This window comes from Thermobia domestica, chromosome 8 (genome assembly GCF_964235325.1).
Source record: "Thermobia domestica chromosome 8, izTheDome1.hap1.1, whole genome shotgun sequence".
NCBI classification, from domain to species: Eukaryota; Metazoa; Arthropoda; class Insecta; order Zygentoma; family Lepismatidae; genus Thermobia; species Thermobia domestica.
The window spans coordinates 192872878-192894731 of NC_137461.1; the positions used below are offsets into that span (position 1 = coordinate 192872878).

Consider the following 21854-nt stretch of genomic DNA (forward strand, 5'->3'; position numbering starts at 1 on the left):
GTCAGTAACGTCTTGTATCTGTATGACAAAGTTCATTTTAGCATGACTTCGAATCCTCTCAATTATAAACCTGAACAAAATTTCAATTCCTTCCATATCTAATGTATTGTTTTGATTAGAAAGCAATATAGAAAGATGTTCGTAAAATTAAATTTTCGTGTACTGCGTCCTTATGCAACCCTGAGGTTATGAAAGACGAGACATACTATTAACCGGATTCGCACATTAAGTTATATTAATTATTTTGTTTTTAAGGGCTAGTTTTCTGGAAATACAATATTCAACCCATACAATAAATTTCCCCCAAAACCACGGTGTTGCATAGTATAGCAGCATATATTAAAAAAATTAAAAAAAAAAAACTTCCTTACTACTATATATAGTAAGAAGTAACTACGGTAAGATACTAACAAACTAAATGCATAAGTATCTCAAACTATTTCACAAAAAAATGAAAAATCTTTCAGTTTTACGTCCCACAGTTATACTATACGGGTTAAAGGAGACGGTGATGATAGGAAATTAATGAAATGGTGGAGTGAAGATAATGGTAAGAAATGGGAGAACTCCGAGAAAATCCACGCACACGGTGTTTGTCCATCACAAAGCCCACTTAACGGGAGCTGGGATCGAACCAGGGACCCCACGCACCAGAGGTGAACGCTCTACCACTAAGCCACCGCTGCCCTATGACTATTTTCCAAGTGCATCTTGTATACATTAATGCGCTTTGTTTACACATGGTCAGAAAAAAGTCTCAGTACTGACATAAAACCTACACAATATAAGGTAATTTATATAAAACTGTACGGTTATCTTGGGTTTAACATTTTGGATCATTATTACAGCACTGAAAGGAAGATCAATGGAACAAAAATGCACAGATAGAGAACACTAAATAGTGTCAAAAGTCCGTTTTTCACTGTATTTATCAATTTCTTACATAGTAGTTTTGCTATTATGCTTGACTAAGCTACTTGGATAACCATACAATGTACACTACCAAATAGGAAATACAACTTGAGATTTTTTCTTTTAATTTACCACTTACCGGATCAAACGGAATCACAATTATTGCTTCATGTAATTATCTTTTTAAGATTTACTCACCTTATTTGCCCAATCGATGCATTCCTTATAATTTTTTTTGTTCAACGCCTCCTGCATACTTTCTATTTGCTTCGCCAACTTTTTAACTTTCTTGTAGTGGCCAAAACAGTCCTTGTGATCTGGATCTAACTTCAAACACTCTCGCACTTCCCTTAAAATGAAAGAAAACGTTTCTTTATATACAAATCTTTAATTTTATTTCTCCTAATGCTCCAACAGTTGATCAAGTATATTTACACGCATTTTGTACATTTCTTTTTGATAGACCCTAAAAATACCTTCGAAATATATGAACATATTCTATACAAATATTATTACAGATTACAGTGAAATTAAGATACTGATTTCTCTAACTTTTCATTAATTTTCATTACTAAGTAAATTAAATTTTTCCTGATCCGCAAAAACACTATCATCTATGGTTAGATTAAAAAAAAGCCGTTCAACGATTTTTTTTTAATAATACAGTATAAGCTCATTTCCTTATTGTTAATACGTATTATAAGTTGAACTTCCTACCCTTGGAATATAATAAAAAACTAGTACCAAACAACAATTATACACTAACGATAACTTTTAATATCTTTGCATCTGAATACACTGATAAACAAACAAGTAAAGATATATTAAAACTGTTTATCTACAATGAACAACCGTATTTTTTCCCTCTAGCATTTGAATTTTTTATTTGATTTGTTATTTTTGTTTCAAAGCTTGAAGTTTTAGCACGATTCGGCGCTCCTGTATTTATAATGTTCTTTTTTTAGCCTTCTTTTCTTTTCGAATCTCTGTTGATGCTTTGAGGCGTTCTTCATTTCTTCTGTGAAGAGCAACAAAAAACCGACTCTTTTGTGAAATATGGCTGATTTCCCTGACTTTCGGCATATTTTGGAATATTTCCGACTGCCAAGATCAGTGTCAACCATGTATTACAAATTCGCCAAATACTAGAGCGCATGGTCTCAGGTTTTATTTCTATTTTCAGTGGAAATTAAGAATATACTTGAATTAAAACGTATCGAAATTTACATACAGGTTATAGTAATCATGATGGGAGCAAACGTGCTACTATACATCACCAACCTAAACATCATAGCCAAATACAGTTTGTCGTAAGATATGAAATCAAGATTTTTATTTATTTATTGTTGATTTGATTTTGAGTTTAACGTCCCTTTCAGCAGCGAGGCTATATATAAGACGTGGACCTACTGATTAACGTGGAATCCGAACCACATGAGCTCCCACCGGGAATCGAACCCGGGTCTCCCACGCCAAAGTATTTATTTATTGTTATTGTAGAAGCCGCTTGAAAAGTTACCTCCTAAATAAACTCGAAAGGTACTCTTCTTCTATATCCTATGATGGAACTGTTCGTTGTCAGCATTATCACGACTACGTACGAGAAAAAGAGTTTAATGGAGATAAAACGATTGGAATTATTTACATAGTGATTATATACCAGTGTGGTTTCTCACAATATACAAATTTTACGTCATTGTGCTGCTTCTTTTGTGATTGGTGACGAAGGTTATATCACTGATACGACAACTTTTTTCCAGGATGTCCATGTCGATAGTTAAATTCGAATGCATTATTCGTTCATTCGAATGCAAAAAGTCTGATATACGTGTCTTTCTAAAGACGATAATGTTTATTTTTATTATTTTATCGATGTTGCTTTTCATATCTTTCAGGTGTTTTAAATGGCCTAATGCTGCAGTATCCTTGTACGTTATTTTAGTCTAGTGTGTGTGTGTTCCTGTTCTTCATGCTTCTATGTCTTGACACATGCATAAGATAATGAAAAATACAACCGATTGGAAACTTTTTTAAAGTTATCTCCGTTACTTTTTAATTTTGCTTCCGAATACGCGATTAGGAAAGTTAGAGATAGCAATTGATTACTATTGAATGGACTGAACAGTGTACCCTGATAGGGGATGATATATATACATTCTTTTGGCGGCGTGTAAAATCTATCTTGAAATAAATGTAGATAAGAGGAAGTACATGGTAACAAGTACGGGCAGTATAAAAGAAATGTCACAATCAATTATAACAAAGTAGAGGTGAGTAAATTTATATATTTAGATGTAGTGCTGACAAGTACGAACGAAGTTGTGTGGAAAATAAGTAGATTAATGCTGGGAAATGCTTGTTAATACTCCATACACGACTTCTCATCGCCACAACTAATACTAACGAAATTACAAGTACAAAATTTATAAAGATGTAATTCTGTCCGTCCTATTGTATGGATGATCTGACGCGCAAAAAGAACAGACTGAAAGTTTCGGAAAGAAAGTTTTGAAAAATATCTGAGCATAAAAAAGGTTTTTAAAAATGGATCATTAGAAAGCTACTCAACGTTCAAATTCTCAATAATTAGAAGTCATCGAATATTATATGAATTAACAAGTTAAGACTTCTAAGATGGGCAGAACATAGTTCGCATGCGTTCTTTACACTTTTAGTTGGAAAGCTTAAGGTAAAGTTATCTTTGGCAGGAATAAGAAGAACGAAGGATAATATAAAACAGGAGGATAATATAAAATTAAAGAGGTGGGTAATAAGAATCCTGAATGAATTGCTTTGGCAAAAAGAAACAATTCTATGAAAATATTTTGTTGTTGCGGCGATGAATCTTCGGAAACCTTAAACCATATGGCTAGTTATGTTTTAGTTATGCAAACAAGCGAACAAAACTAAAACTGGCGAGAGGATTAAACTAACATGGAACGCGACGGTTAAAATGGCTAGCGTGCAAGTCAAACAAGTGAAAAAGTTTTCATAAGAGGGTGATTGCTGCAACACATCTTTAAACAAATAAAAAGAGGAAAATCAACACTTTTGCTGTGAAGCACGTAAGACTTAGAATTTAAGCACATAAAAAACATAAATGAAATCGTTCTTACCTTACTGCTTCCTAATCATAAACTATGAACTTTCAGTTTATATATTTCAAGTAGTACCCATCATCAAGACATGGTGAAAAGATTTGAAAATCACGAAAGTTAACACATACTAAGGGATTCGATAGGGACAGAAGAACTACTGATTACAGTTCTGAAGAAAGAAAAAAAAATCGTAACTTTGCTAGAGCAAGGATAATATTGCAGTATAATTATCACATTTATCAGTGTAGTAGTTTTACTTTTTCTGTATCTATCGAATCCTTACTGTGGTTGAACATCTGATTTTTAAACCTTTTTGCTTTTGTCCTGATGGTAAGTATACGTGCATAAACACGGAAAAATTAGGTTTTATGATTGGAAAGCGGTAGAAGTAACAACAATCTAATAAGAGTTTTGAAAAACAATCTAACAGTGTGTCCAAGTAAACGGATATCCATCTGTTTTCAATAAACTTATTTTTATAATATTAAGATATGATGATCTAAATACTGTAAGTTGCTTGTCCTTTAAAAGAACGAAAAGAAGCTATTGTACAGATATAAAACGTAATCAGGTGAAATTCTGCAAGCATATGAAGTTTGCAATGTTCTCTTTTCTGTTTTGGAAGTTCTGCGAAAGAAAAAAGTACTAGGTGGTGCAAGTTTGGTCATTTTCCCTCAATTGAAAAGGAATTAACAAAAAGTCATTTATCAATTTACCGATAATAATTTATATATTACGCACTAAAATTTTCAATTGAAATGTTTTACAACTATCAATCAATATTAATACAATTAGTCTTACAGTATATGGATGATCGCCATTTAGAAATAGTACACGAAGTGCATGAATACGACTAGTTGTCATATTTAAAGTTTTAGTTAATATTTTATTTAACACTTAAGATTACAACTTCAGTGGTCAAATACCACTCGTTGGAAAAAATCTTTTCGTTTATCGTCCCATGACTATGCCCGTTAAGCTAAGGGAGACGGATGATTAAGGCAAGTGAATGATAATGTAAGAAAAGGTAGAATGAAATATGGGAAGAAATGGAAGTATCCCGAAAAATAAGAACACGGACACAATGTTGTCCACCACAAACATACTTAGCCAGGGATGGAACCAGGGATCCCACGCACCACAGGTAAGCGCTCTCCCACTGAGCCGCCGTGCTCCCACCACGTTGTTGGAAAGTTATCTCGGTGTCACGCGTTCATACAGCCTTCCTTGCGCCAAACAACTTGTTCAAGGTAAGTAAATATGTTTTATTGAAAAAGGGATTTCTATGCAAACCTACGATTTAATCATAATGTTAATTACGTTTCCTTTCTGAGTGAGAATGAACTGAAACAAAATAAAAGTAACTATTTTACAAAGGAAATATGTATAGGACGTTTTTCCAAAACTCCACTGCTACTTCCACTTTTAACAGCTTATATGCAAATTGCGACATTGCTTGCTTGTAAACCCATCTATACACTGCGTCAGCAATAAACAGACGTTGTACCCAGGGTGGAAAAAAATCATGATTTTTTTGAAAAAAATCATTTTTGTTGATTTTTTTGATTTAAATCGATTTTTTTGATTTAAATCAAATCTTTTTCTTCGTATAATACAAATCGCGAACTGAAGAAAAAACATTAGGAATTAGTATTAAATGTTAATTATGCCATTTAAGTGAAAGTATTGAGTTTTAATTTTGAATTAATTCCCAATCGTTAACCTATTTCAATCCCAATGTTTCTTAAGCATTAAGGGAAAAGTACAGCAATGTATATCAACATGACACTTTTCTTTTCACGAAAGTTACTGATATTTGGCAGGGGCATATTTTTAAACAATTGGAACTAGCTAGCGGCACGAAATACATATAAAGTACATAAATTTCGCCTAAAATTAACTAACTCACTCTACGACCTATGGAACCCGGAGGTTCAATGCCATGTCCACAAAAGCTCTCCTGACTTCTATCCTTAGTCAACTAAATCCAGTTTCTATTTTGTATTCTTATTTCTGCGAGATCCATCTTAATATTGTCCTCCCATCTGCGCCTAGGTCTTCCTAATGGTCGCTTTCCGATTGGACTTCCAGTTAAAACTTTGAAAGCGTTCGTACTTTCTTCCATCTTGGCTATATGTCCTGCCCACCTGAGCCTCCAAGATTTGATCACCCTAACAATGTTTGGTGAACGGTATAAATTATGCAGTTCCTCATCATGAAGTTTTCGCCATTCCTTATTTCCGTTCCTTTTGGTTCCGGATATTCGTTTCAGGATTTTATTCTCAAATACTTTGTCTGCGTTCTTCCCTCAGCGTAAGCGACCATGTTTCACAACCATACAGCACAACAGGCATAATTATCGTTTTATATGTTTTAAAGCTTCAAATTCCTCGACACAATTCGCGACGATAAGAGATTTTGAACTGAATAATAACACGAATTCCCTGCTTTTAGTCGATATTTAATTTCTTCGTGAATATCGTTTCCTGATCCTATATATTAGCCGATGGCAGAACTTTCTTTGTCTTTATGCGATGAGCTTTCGTAAGTCAAAAATTTTCTGCAGGAATTCCAAAAAAAAAAAAAAAAAAAAAAAAAAATCAAGATGATCAGTTCAAGCAGAAGAAACACTTGTGATTGTTAAAAATATGCTTTATGTCACGTCAAAAACAGTTCAAATGCGAGTTGTCCGTGCATTTAAGACATCTATACATAGCAGGCACGTTTTTATACTTTTCTGTTGGCTATTTTATTTCTTCTGACAATTTTTCCTGCGGTCACATCGCAGATCGCGGCATGTTCTGCAATAGGGTCAAGTATCCACTTTATCAAAAGTATTATTCGATAATTTAACGCATCCAAAATTTGTCGTATTACGATCCCGAGGAATTTCTATGTATTTAGTACATAAATTTCGCCCAAAATTTTATTTATTTATTTATTTATTTATTTATTTATTTTTTTGAGGGGGGATCGGACCCCTATTATCTGGAAACAAACAGACGTGGATACAAAAGAGTTTTCATCTTAAATGTCCATGGTGATTTCCCCGTTGGAATAGAAATTTTAAAACCCTGTGTTACAAAGAGAAGAAAGCAGGGTTCACCCGTAACCCGTTCAAACGGGATTTTCCCTGATCGTTCCCTACATAATACTCGTTTTCATATTGTGCTTACATACATTTGAGTCTCATTGTATTATGATTATTATCTTCCATAATCGAAATAACAGAGGAGAAACGGGATTTTACTTACTTTCACTTTAAATTAATTCATTTCGGAATTTGATTTAAATCAACGATTTTTATTAAAAAAATCAAGTGATTTAAATCTTGATTAAAATCGTGATTTAAATCAGACTGATTTAAATCAATCCACTCTGGTTGTACCTAAAGATAAAATGGAAACGATAAGACGCCTACGTTACGGCTGTTAAAAGATAGAACTATGCAAGACAGAAAACACCAATTACACAAATTCTTTTCTTAGTCAAGTGTTCCTCCGCTATCATGTACAAAGGAAAGTATGAAATCATCAATTACCTCAGAGATTCTTCTACGTCACCACTTTTGTACTGCAACATTGTTAACTTAAAATAACCTTTAGTGTTATCTGGCTTTTGTTTTGTGGTTACACGAATATCTGATATGGCGTGACGTATATCTCCCATAGTGGCATAACAGTCGGCACGGATCTCTCTCAAGGACGGGTCCCACGGACAGACCTAAAATATACATTAATAAGTTAAATGTACTTGTAGTAATAATACTTGATTTTATACAAATTGTTGTTAAAACAGTTGGCACAGGCAATGGAAAGGAAACAGAAAAAGCAAAATCTTAAGTATATTCACAAGTTTCTTTTTTAAAATCCATATTGTCATAAATCAAAACACACATACGAAAGAAAAACATATCTAGGTATCAAACAAACACCATTCAAGAGGTTTAACAAGTATTGATTCGTGCCTACGCATATTTGAAACTCAACAAGAAAAAGGAAAGATGGAATCTATCACTTAATTTCTGATTGCAAAAGTCATATAAAGTATAATGAAAACTTTAGGGAAAGCCTTATATTTTCATTATACATCACTAGGAATTGAAAAGTAAATCAAAATAAATTTCTTGGTATTACAGACCATGAAGGACTATGGTCATTCATTATGTTAATTGGGTAATGTATGGGCATCACATTTGTTCCTATCGCGACTTTTTCTTACTTTCTTAACTGAAATTCGATGCATTTTAATTCAGATACGTTTCAAATTACATCAAAATGATGTACCTCCAACGGCAATCGAATCTGGAACTACCTGCACCAAAGCCACGCTCACTACGTATTAAGCTCCAAGAGAAAACCACATTACTAGCAATAAATGAATTATTCCATAAAATAAGAAGAATGTATTCCTAATATTGAGTTATTAAGAGCTACTGTCACACGTGTTACTTTCAAAATAATTTTAGAAAAGTTATCCATTGCTACAGATCGTGTAAAATTGTGGCACTTTATATACATCGCAGCATAAAGTTGTATGTACTAGATTCATCAATAAAGGAAAACGAATGAATTTTATGGAAAGTCTTCAAATGCAATCAGCTTGGTGTCACTTTTTAGAAAACTAATACCTGTATTTCCATTGCTTTTACAGTACATATAGCCTCCTAGGTTATATCATTTTAGAGGATATGTTTCTTACAAGAAATCCATTAGCACTGAAGCATTTGTTCCATTGGGTACTAGGTGCTGCATTCTCTAACGAAGAATCCCGGTAGTTCTTTTTTGAAGTACTGTAGAACAGTGATTTTCACTTCATTATCACTATAAAACACCCGAATCTAAAGCATTCCCTCTCGTTGATCCGGAATTCAAAGTTGTAAATCGACAGATCCGGGCTATAAGATGGGTAATTCAATACTTTCCAGTTGAATCGTGCAAAGTTTAGCTTGTGGGCAACACGTGGACGAGCATTACTGTCTAAACAGAATAGTTCCCTAATGTCAGCATCCCACAACGCTTGGTTTAATTGTGCCGAACGCGTTGTAATATTACAGGGACAGTTTTAATACATGGTCTCGTCTCAGCCTCTGACTTTAGTAATAGCGTTTCACAACAATCGAGGAAGAGTTAAGAATGATTTTCTCCGCATATGTTTGCGCAGTTTTTCGATGTCTCTTCTTATACGAAGTTTCCTTTCTGTACTTAATATGATATCCATCATAAATTTTAGCTCTTTTAAGGGAAAAAAAAGTGTTGTTTCAGCTTTATGGAGCAACTCGTTAGCTTTTAAAACTCGAGGAATTGAGTATTTAACCAATAATGATGAATGGATGCAGTACTCATTGGCAGGGCTGAAGTATTTAGTGAGACTTATTTGGAAAAACTTGAAACCGATGTTCTTTTAATGCACCGTAAGATGTTCTTCGCCATACACTTTTAAATTTTCTTTAGTCATACCTTATAACCCTGCAGGCAGCTGCATTTTCTCCCATATACTTGATTTTTCATTGCGATCCATGTAGCTCTTGAACTGAGTAATGTTTTTATTCAAAGTTTTGAGGACTTTTAAATGCGCATAAATCGAACTTCTGAAAAACTTTTATTCAATGCAGTTGTCAGTCGGAGAAATATAGCCAGACCAACCCATTTCTTATCAAATCTTAGTTTAAGGTTTGTCCAATCATACGAGGGCTGATCAACAAAGACTGAGACTGATTATTGTACCGCTGTTTCCTTTGTTGCCGAATGCAGGCACGTTTGATATGAAAGAGTTATGTCTCATGTATACTCTCACTAGGTGACAGCACTGTCGTATCGGTAGGTTGGGAGTAACCCGCTGCTTTTTAACCACTGCTTCCATTTCGCCTCACAACGTGCTGTGAATATGCATACAATGGAGGTTACACGAGAAAAACAGTATGGAGCAATAAAGTTTTGCTTTCGCTTGAATCATATAGCTTCTGAAACACACGAAAAGCTCAAGCAAGCTTACGGTGAAAGTGCATTACCTCGAGAAACAGTGTTTCGGTGGTTCAAAGAATTCAACGAAGGACGAGTTTCATGCGTTAAGCAAGATGGACCTGGTGTTTCGCCCTCTGTATGACAGAAAGAAACATCAATACTGCTGCTGTGATTGTCCGTGAGGATTGAAGGATAACATTACGTAAACTAAGTGAAGTGTTGGGAATTTCATATGGTAGTGTTTTTTTCAATAATGCACGATCACCTCCATATGTCCCGTGTTTGTGCCTGTTGGGTACCACGACTGTTCACTCCGGAACCAAAGGCTGTGCGAGTTAAGACTTCCCGTGAGGTGCTGCGTTCCTTTACTGAAGGAGCAGATGAGTTTCTTCAGTCAATTATAACTGGAGATGAAACTTGGTTACATCACTACGATCCAGAGGGAAAGCAAGAAGTGCGAGGCGATTCTGAAGGGCATATCAAAAAATGGCATGCATCACGTGTTCCAGGAATGACACGAACGTTATAAAAAGTGTATTCACTCAGGAGGGGACTATTTTGAAAGAGATCATATGAACATAGAGTTTGAGTAATAAACACATATTTAAAAAACAAAAAAATTAATCTCAGTCTTTGTTGATCAGTCCTCGTAGCTTCCTTTTAACGTGATTTACCAATTTAATAAAGCGGATATAGTATATCCACTGAGACTGCCGATTCTCGACAGACAATCGATCTAGTTCCCTATATCTGACTTTAACGAAGAAATTCTTATATCACGTGGAAAGAAGTTTCCCCTCATATCAGGTTGTCTAAAAAACATTGAGCCTTTGGAGCTAAAAATTGAGAATATTTTATTGTGGTTTGAAAATATCATTATGAAATGACATATGCATCATTTTCTTAGACGACTTGTAATTTTTCTGCCAACACAATTGTGACATGTGGTTTTCACAGGCTTCTTTTGAAATTAACACAATTCGGAGAGTTCTGCAGAGACCGAAACAAGTGACAGTCTGACGGTGCCAGATTAACCATCACTTTAATCTATGATCAGTAGAATCCTTTCAGAGCTGACATTTCTTGCTGCAGCGAAGTACAATTGTTATATGTCATTCTCTGCGAAGTTTCTCCTTGCAGTCGAGTCGAAAAATAATATTCACTGCCGCACAACAATAAAAATCGCCCGGTGCTGGACCCAACGCGCGACCCGCCCTTCTCTTTCCACCAGCTTTAGAATTTTAACTAGTTCTAAAGCATAGTTCTGCAACTCATAAATTACTTTTATTCAATTCTGATACATTTTCTAAATTATCAAGGTTTGATAACGAAATTCATAGCTTACTCCAGATTTTTTTCAGGATATACGAAATCTACGGTTTATTTACGGTTTCACGAGTAGGTGGGTCCCCTGTGAAATTATCGAACGGTTTCAATTGATCTACCTGCTTCAGAAGTTAATCAAAACATTCCACTTCACATCTCACTCCACTAACTTTAAATTCTAGAGTGTTTTTCTTAGCTCTGAAGCCCACTTTAAGCAGGATCGACGAAGAAAACTATTTCATTTTAAAAAGCAAGTTACTTGTAGTTACTGCTTAGCAGAGTGAGTAATATTTCTATATTGAGCCTGGACCGTTAGTGTTGTCCTGTAATGCAATTCTGTTGGGAGATGAGATAATAGCATGGGGTTGATTCTGCATGATGGTCTGTGCAAAGGATTCAAGTCTCGGTAGTGGTTCGGAGCCCACGTTAATAGTAGGTCCTGTCCTCGGTGGTGTAGCTTAAGAACGCGAAACAAAAACTCTAATCCAATTTCTATGTTGTTGCTATATTTCAAAGAGTAAGTATAACAAAAATGAAAGTAGGAATCGAGTGTTAATTATAGATTTAGTTTCAAGTACGTCGAATTCATGTGCATTTCTTACTATGCTTTTTAAGAACAAAATGTTTTACTTCCATTAATATCTTCTTCAACGTATCTTCTACGATATGACGAACAGCCTGTTAGTAAGAAATTTTTAGACGTGTAAACATATCTTGAAACATATATAGTACTCACCGTTTCTCTCACATAACAACAGCTACAAGAAAATTGAATGAAAGATTATCTAGATCCTTCCCCTCCCCCCTTCCAAAAAAAAAAAAACGCAAGATATTCAATGTAACAACCTTCTGATTTTTTTCAAAAAACTGCATTCTTCGTCTTAATTTCTTATTTTATGCTACTTTTTATTTATTTAACTCTAATGAAGTGGTAACAAGCTTAAATACCTGAACGATGCCGGTTAAGTTTCAAGAACTCGAAGTTAATGTCATGAGATGTGAGGTGCATTAACAGTTAAGGTTTCAACTACACTGTTGAAGATAGGAAATACTGAAACAGTTCGGTAGCTGAATATTACGACGCATTCTGAGGCCAATTCTTTTTAATATTGAGTCTTCTGCCTGTTGAAGGTCATGGGACTAATAGGAAATTACCTGTCTTCCCTCTTAGGTTGGGGTCTGGAAAATTTTCTTCCACGTTTCTCGATTTCAGTTTCCCCTTTTAAGTCCCAATATTTTCTTCTATTTTTCAAATCATCGATAAATTGTGTTCTTCTTCTTCCTACTCCTCGCTTTCCTTCATTTTACACTCTACAGCGGTATGAAGAAGGTAATATCTTCGCAAGCTGTATCCAATCTACCGGTAATTGGCCTTTCTCCGAAGGATGCTGAATAAGAGCGTCCTCTTCTCTTTTACTCGTTTTAAAACACCTTCGTTTGTTACTTCTCTGTCCATTTTATCTTCGTGATCTATATTAATGTTTAATAATGAGTTAATTAATTCTATACACAGTAACTGGTATGTTCACATACATTTAGAAAGTCTAATATTGCATGTATAAATGATGCAGTTCCTCAACAGTAAATAACAGCAAACATACCTCTATGACTTTCGTTAGAACTGGAACTGCTGCTTTACAGTCATTATTAACAACACGAGATTTTGCCATCTTTATTTCTTCGTATAATGGTTCAATTTCACGAAGACCACGATTAGCCTCTTCATTGTCTGGTTCTCTTTGAAGCTGGAAAAATAAAGTACAATTAATATAACTTATGTTATTTATAAAAATGCTTTAAGAAGTACAGAGCAAATGAAAGCCGTTATGAAGCAAATGGTTATGAATTATTGACTTCCAAAGTCTCTACATTTTCCTTAAAATAATCGACAAAAAAATTAAATTATTTCTTTTCTGTGCAAAGTCAACTTGTAAGCTACAATATACATGTAAATAGTTGGATTGAGAATTCCGAAGCGAAAAAAAAATAATAATTAATTACCAGATAATTAAGAAACAATCACTAAAAATAAATAAATAAAAAAATATTAATTAATTACCAGATAATTAAGAAACAATCACACTAAAAATAAATAAATAAAAACAAACAAATAAAATAAAAAACAATATATATAGTCTTTCATTACACGCTTCATCGGATACGTAGGGTAAGTCAGCACGAAAAGTAGAGAGCGTAAGAAAGAAAATGAGTTGATATGCTAATTAGTTTTTTGGGAAGAGGGAAATGGCAAATCTACAAGTACTACTACTACTAATAATAATAAAAATCTTGGCTCTTTTTAAGAATTCCATGACTACATAAAATTCTTGTAAAGTCGGTCTCCTAATCCACTGCAGCCGACCCTCCCTCACCAATTTAACAATTTCTCTTCATTTTTTCTGACTGCTTTTATTTTCATATATATTGTCATTATTTTTTCATTTTTTAAAGACTCCACAATTGTCTACAAACAAGATTACCTATCTTTACATAAAATATGTAGTCATCGACCGTCGTGCCAGGAAGGTACTGAAATTCACGTCAACGCAACTCTTCTAGATTTCGTTCAGTTTGATATCAATAGCTAACTGCTTTTCATTATCTTCTCGTATCTTCTGTTGCTCCAAATCTCTCAGGTGCGCATCCAACATTCTCTTCTCAGCTTTCTTTTTGTAACGCACACTTTTCTCTTTCTTCTGCTGGTGTAATTACCTCAAGTCTTTCACATAAAGCAGCACCTTCCAGTGATCTGCCAATATCCTACCTTTTGTACGGGAGCCGTCGCATTGTGCATGAAGCATTACCTAACACTGTGACGTCTGCACCTGCCTCCGGACACACTATAACGACCTGTGCCATCCCGCACCGTCTCGACGTCTGGTATCAACTGAATTGGGGTACATCGTCCCCTGCGCAGGTTGCCATTAACCAGTGCATAATTAAATGATAGCGTGTGGAGTGGTTTCGCACTTGGACAGCATGGAATCTTCATGAATGGCAACGGATCGTGTTCAGTGATCATCTCGATTCTGCACTACGACAGACGACTATAGTGTGCATGTATGGTGGCGCCGGGAGAAAAGGTCATATCGACTTAATACTGTGGAACGGTACACTGGCGTTACTCCTTGTATCATGATATGGGAAGTCATTACGTATGACTTTCTTTCGGTCACCTCCTGGAGTAATTCGCGGAACCTTGATTGCAAAAGTTCGCTTGTACAATCTTTCAACAAGATAATCTCGGTCACACACGACCCATGTGTCTATGAATTATTTACGTCATGGTGAGGTTCTCTCTTGGTCGAAAAAGTCAACTGATCTCTCCCCAATTGAACGCGTTTGGGACCAACTGAGACGCCAACAACGCGCCACTGTCAATCATCGCGCAAGATCTCGAGGCGCAGTTACAACAGCTACGAACTGCTTGTCTCAGGCAACAATACAACAACTCTACAACTCATTTCTAAGCCGCATCAATGCATGTATTTGTGCCCGAAGGGATGCTCGTTTTAAGTCGTAAAGGTTTTTTTTTTTTTGTGTGTGTGTGTGTGTGTGTGTGTGTGTGTGTCAGTGAGTATATGTAACAATTAAAACAGAATTCCAGCGTGGGTATATAAAAATGATAAAATACACTTATATGACAATTATATACGAACACACAAAAGGAACGTGGCATTAAATATTAAATTTTGACAGATAGCCTACAAATCAGCACATGTACAAGGGTTGTAATTGTTGTAATTAGAAGCAGAGATGTCTTCGTGTGTTGCACAATTCTCCTCAATTAGTGTTAGTGAAATGAAGTTGTGTGCTCTTTGGTCCGAGGTGAAGTGTGGTTAAAGTTTTGATTGGACTTTTGGTGAAATCCGTTTTCGAACTGCTTCAGTAGTTCAGATGATTGACTGAAAATTTGCTATTTTTAATTGATGGTCATTATTTTTCAAACAATATTACATTTCCAACAATGTAGTTGGGTTAATTTAAATTTAAATTAAAATTTAAAATGTTATAATAACTATGGAAGATGATCGTGATTCTTCGAACGATATCAGTAATCCTTTACCTGTTATTAGTGATGACATCAATAAAGACTGAAGGGCCATAAATGCTGATATCTCCCATGTAAGCAATGCATCAGGATCAAAATTTAGCCAAAAAAATTAAACCCAAAATGATACCGCTTTAAACAAGAGAACTGAATTTTCAAACAGGACTAACGAGACTACCTGTAAGCTTTGTAACAAATTGTGGGTTAGTTTAAAAGGCCTAGCAATTCACAATAGAAGGTGCCATTATGAAATCAATAAAACCAAACCATGCTCGCTTTCACGGAAGTCACAATCATCCATTGATAATGTCGATTACCCAAGAAAAATATTGATCTCCAAATGCAATAAGCTTCTAGCAAGAATAAAGTCTTCTACTCCAATGTTACGCAGGGTACCTCGAGGGGCTAGAGCTACAGTGGAAGACTCTCTGTGCGAGGTATTGCAACAGATAGTACATACAAACGACTGAGAAGCATGGATGGGTCTCTTCTTTTTTCCTTACGTAACACTGTCCGTTCCATCAAAAGCTGACAAAGTGAATAATTTAACATCATGGGTTAAACAAAGAGTGCAATGTTGGTCTGATTCTCGCTGCGAAGCCCTTCCTAACCACAGAAAAAAGTGCTTCAAAGCTCGACGACCAGCAAATTCCACTTTTAACATCAAGAGTGTCGAGAACAAATTAGTAGACGGTGATGTCTGCAGCGCAGTATGGCTTCTCATCTCAGAAGATATAGCTTCTCCGAATGGAACTGTATTAGAAGCATTAAAAGAAAAACATCCGGCTCACAGCCACCCTTTTGAACCTCCCGATCTCATTGAGCCCAGTATTGTAGCGCCTAGAGTATCAGCTGACGAGTTTACGAAGGCACTTAAATCCTTTCCCTCCGGGTCATCAGGAGGTATGGACAGTCTCCGTCCTTCAATATTAAAGGACCTCCTACTATCCCAAGACTGCAAAGCTAAAGACCACCTGACTAACGCCATCTGTGATTTTCTCCACCTGATTATTTCGGGTGATGTGCCCACGGAAATTAGACCTATTTTCTTTGGAGCATCACTAATAGCTTTGAGAAAGAAAAGTAGCGGTATTCGTCCCATCGCAGTAGGCAATGTGTGGAGGAGATTGTCAGCCAAAATCATTTGCCATAGAATTAGAGAACCTCTAACACATTTTCTATCCCCACACCAATTGGGAGTTTGCGTCCCACATGGAGCAGAAGCAGCAGTCCACGCTGCTCGTATGTACTACTCTTTTCCACACCATCAGGAGAAAGTGTTTCTGAAGATAGACTTTAGAAACGCATTTAACGAGTTGAATCGTGATTCTATGCTCATACAGATAAAAAAACAGTTTTCCGTCAATATATCGATACGTCCATCAGTGTTACTCGCAACCGAGCAACTTATACTTAGGAGACGAAATAATCCTCTCTCAGCGTGGCGTACAACAAGGCCCTGGTTTGTTCGCACTAACTTTACAATCCATCGTTAATAGTATCAATACGGAACTGAACATATGGTATTTGGATGACGGGACTGTAGCTGGAGACAAGGATACAGTACTAGAGACATTAGAAATGATCCGTAGACAGGCTAAGGAGATCGGATTGCAAATGAATTTCTCCAAATGTGAGGTCAGCTTTCTCGGAGTCTCCAATGAGCAAACTAATAACCTCTTCAAGCTGTTTGACAAAGCCGCGCCTGGGATTCAAAGAATTTCGACAGATAACGCCAGCTTACTAGGAGCAGCATTATCTAATGAGGCAAGACGAACAATATTAAAAGATAAAATTTCTAAATCAGAATTCTTCTTTACACGTCTTTCCTTGATTTCAGCACACTCTGCCTTTTACATACTACGAGCCTCATTGTCCATGCCAAGGATGCTATACTTTCTTCGCTGTGTTCCATCTTGGCGGGATGCTATCTTCTGGAATGCTATAACAACACCTTAAAAACCGGTCTACAATCTATCCTGAATTGCTCACTCAACAATAACTCGTGGTTGCAGGCGTCCCTCTCTGTTAACCACGGAGGTCTCGGCATTTGCCGCGCCATGGACCTGGCTATTTCATCCTTTCTGTCTTCATTCTATGGCGCTAAGCCATTGATCGAGACCATTCTCCAACAAGATCTTAGCCTTGTAACGGATTCGGATGTCAACGACAACATTTCTAAGTGGTCATTTATGGTGGGATCAAATCCCCCTGATCTTGGTAAGAGAGAATTACAATCCTCTTGGGACGATCCCCTTATAAATCATCACTTTTCTTCTGTACTTCAGTCATCCGATAACCCAGAAGACAGGGCCAGAGTCCTAGCTAGATCATCTCCTGAAGCAGGCGCTTGGCTCCATGCTATCCCGTCACCTTCTTTAGGATTGCATCTTCCCAATGACAGTTTTCGAATTGCCACTGCACTGCGTTTGGGAGCAGATATATGCGAGCAACACAGATGTCTTGCCTGTAGAAGTGTCGTAAACAAGAAGGGCCTTCACGGACTCTCCTGCGCCAATAATGGCAGACATTCACGCCACTCCAGCGTCAACGACATTATCATGAGGGCACTAATTTCAGCAAGCGTTCCTTCTATACGCGAACCGTTGGGATGCAGTCGTGCAGACGGTAAGAGGCCAGATGGTATGACCCTAATACCGTGAAAGAAAGGAAAAGCACTTCTATGGGATTTACTTGTTCCGATACCTTCGCCCCATCAAATTTACATTCTTCTTCAGCACAAGCTGGCAACGTGGCTGCTCGCCGTGAAACAGAAAAACGCAATAAGTACAGCAATTTACTTGACAAATATCATTTTGTCACTGTAGCTATCGAATGAGGTGGTTCCTGGGGTCCCGAAGGTCTTAACTTTATAAAAGAAGTCGGGCACCGCATTTATTTATCGTCAGGAGACGCTAGAGCAACCTCTTTTCTACTGCAATGCATCAGTATGGCAGTACAAAGAGGGAACGTTGCGTCAGTTTTGGGAACGCCATCCTCTGGTAAGGAACTGGAGGAGATCTTTTTTCTGTAATTATCATATATATATATATATATATATAGAGAGAGAGAGAGAGAGATTTAATTCTACACATAATGTAGCGCTCATAACTTAGAACAAAGCAAAACTACCAAAGTTGTGAGAAATTTGTGTCAAGTGTGTACGGTGCACTTTATTTGGAAAAAATAATATTCATTTGAAAAACTGAATAATATTATGTGAAAATGATCTTTTTAAACTCTGAAAGGACCTTAAGACACAGACCATAAAGATGAAAAATGTTTAGAATAAAGTAAAAATGGATTTGATTTAAACGGGTCATATGCTTCAAAATTTTGAATGTATATTTAAATACAATGATTAAGTTGATGTACAAGGGTGATAACTTCCTAATAAGATATTTATGACTGACAGAATCAAAAGTTTTTGAAACATCTATGTATATGTTACATCAACCTGCATTTTGTTCTTGAGTGCGTAGTAGGTGAAGTCTGTAAAAAATGGATTAGACTGGTTATAATTGACTTGCCTTTATAAAAACCATGTTGAAACTAATATATATATATATATATATATATATATATATATATATATATATATATATATATATATATATATATTACACGAATATATTAATATTGTTAGTGTATATAGTTATTACATGTGTTTGTTCTCTATTTTTATTTTTTTCTTCTTTATTTTATTATTATTATTATTATTATTATTATTATTATTATTATTATTATTATTATTATTATTATTATTGCTATTATTTTGTTAAGCCTATCTATGTTGTGACAGTTACAGCAATCAGCAAAAATTCGACGATTAAATTGTTTTTAAAGGTTTCTAAAGGAATCCGTAACAGGATACAGGAGAGTAAACACAAGCACTGTTTGAATTTATTTTAAACGAAGCTTATTACTATTTTCTTCGTGTATATATATATATATATATATATATATATATAATTAAAAATCGCTGAGTATTTTCGTATTCCAGTCTAAAATTATTAAACACATCGAGCATTCAACTTACCACGACTTCGAAGTCTTTGCTGGCATCGTCTAGCATACACTGTTTTAACAAAACATTTCCTCGTTGAAGTCTCGCCTGTAATAATATAAAATATTTAGTACAAAAATTGTTATATACTGAATTAGGAAAACAATTTATAACATTAGAAATTTATCTTGTACTTGCTAATTAAGTTTTTACTTATAAATATACAATGTTTCGAACCTGGATATTATTTATCTTCAGTATAGAAAGGAACGGAAAACATACTACAGGGTGTCTACTAAGATTCCAAAATGAAATTTCGTGAACTTTTCTTTCCCAAACCATAAAATTTAGTAACATTCTCAAGAGCGAATTGGGCCGAATTTTCATGCATGCGATGTAAGGATGCTTTGCTTACGATTTGATAGCGTCTAAAACCGACCATAGATATTTTTGGTGCTGAATTTTGACGTTTCATAGAGCAAAATTTTCCAGTCTATATTTACTTTTCCAGTCTTTTTTGAAACATTAATTTATTTTTCTACAGATTAAAAAAAAAAATCGTGATCCATAAGCTAAATCTCGTGACTTTTTCTTGACTTTCATGACCGTTTTCTCATTTCGTGACTTTTTCATGACTTTCGTGACCGATAGATACCCTGGTACAGGAAAATAAATATATATTACAGGGTGAACGAAGATTGATCAGCTCTACAAGCAGGTCCGTTAAAAAAAATCCCTCACCGGACGATTGATTGATTGATTTAATGGGGACATCAGCAGCAAGGCTATTTGTCCCCGTCAACATTCCAACTGAGACATTATTGATGATCATGAGGTCTCCATAGTAATACTAGTTTTAAAATCGTCCATTCATGGAAGTGATCAACCTTCGTTCTCCCTCTGTAGTTTTCTTCCCTTATTCTTTCACTTCTTTTTATATATTAGAATGAACTGAAACATTAACTTTGAACCAGGAAGTGGTTTGAAACATTAATTTATTTTTCTTAACCAATATCTTCAATAATGAGTACGAAATACTCATAGTCAACTGCGAGCTGCCATTCGTACGTACACACTATTACTTTTACTAAATTAAATTTTAACTTTTCTTAGTTTCACTTTGCTCCATGTTTGTTCCACATGAATTACCGAGGTACAACCCATGTTTAATGATATTCTCTCCTACAGTTATTCTTGTGAATACACGAACTCAAACCCACAGTTTTCTTTTTTAATTAGTAACTGAACAGCTCTTGTTTTCAATTGTTCACATGAACACTGAATCTATCAAGTATTAGTAAGCATGACAATACATATTAATCGATGATAATGGTTTGATGAGGAAAGGGAATATCACAAATCAGAGACCTCACGGAGGATAAATAATATTTTCTATTATCATCAAAGTTGAACTATTTATTCTTTGCATACAGGAAAGGGGAGGGGGAAGAAAATCTTTAAGCTTTACGTCCCACGATTCTGCCGGTTAGGCTAAAGGAGACGGTGATGATGAGTAATGAATGAAATGGTGGAATGAAGAAAGTGGGAGGAAACGGGAGAACCCCGAGAAAACCCACGAGCACGGTGTTTGTCTACCACAAAGTTTACACTGCGCGAGCTGGGATCGAACCAGGGACACCAAGCACCGGAGGTGAATGCTTTACCACTGAGCCACCACGCCCCCAGGGGAGGGGGAAGAGTCAGAACCAGTATAATAAGTGTATGGATCTTATATACACATAAATTCTGTAATAAATTACGCTACACATCCGGTTCAGCGTGTTACTATCAATTCAAGGTCAGACAATGTTTAAACGGGCATGGAATTTGGATAATAGATTTAGCATAATAGATGATACGAGCACAGATCCTTAACGTAAAATCAAAAAAACTTATACACACACCAAGATAGAACGTATGTCATGATTTACTCAACCTATCTATTTAGTACTATATACTAATAGCAGAAGTCATGCACATCAATTGATACAGTCTACATTATTCGTCTCCAGTTGTGGCATGAGGTATTTCGTACTTATTCAGATGCATGCTTATCTACACTGTTTTCTCAGCGGAAAGGTAAGTGAAATAAACTCGGAATTTTGAAATTGATACTCCTTTCCTTATTAGTAGAATCTTAATATTTGTTGGAAACAAAACATGCTGATTACCAAGGCAAGTAGAGAACATGTGCATTACTTTTACTGACTGAAATGATAAACAATTGTAAAATGTGTACTTACAGCAGTAAAATCGGGCTTTAATTCGACAACTTTGTTGAAGTCTGACAAGGCAAACCTGGACTTTCCAATAGCCAAATACACCGTTCCTCTTTTAAAATATGTCAAATAGTTTGTGGGATCTCCATCTGTAAAATATTTTCATAAAGATCAGTGGCGTAAAAATAAAAATGTATTAAACACTAACGCAACTTTCTATGTTATAAAAATATAAACTCTCAATTAGGTTTTTTAAGTAAAATTACGGTACCTGATATT

General features: G+C 35.6%; 1 protein-coding gene across 1 annotated transcript in view; it reads right to left on the bottom strand.

Moving 5' to 3' along the window:
- Positions 1 to 21854, bottom strand: part of P58IPK (dnaJ homolog subfamily C member P58IPK) — a 60135-nt gene that overhangs the window by 17924 nt on the left and 20357 nt on the right. Inside the window, exons 3-7 of the mRNA XM_081769358.1 lie at positions 21600 to 21724; positions 19390 to 19464; positions 12901 to 13044; positions 7552 to 7733; positions 1111 to 1261 (exon numbers count right to left, since the gene is read on the bottom strand). Coding sequence (XP_081625484.1) covers positions 1111 to 1261; positions 7552 to 7733; positions 12901 to 13044; positions 19390 to 19464; positions 21600 to 21724 — 677 coding nt within the window. The remainder of the gene's footprint in view (positions 1 to 1110; positions 1262 to 7551; positions 7734 to 12900; positions 13045 to 19389; positions 19465 to 21599; positions 21725 to 21854) is intronic.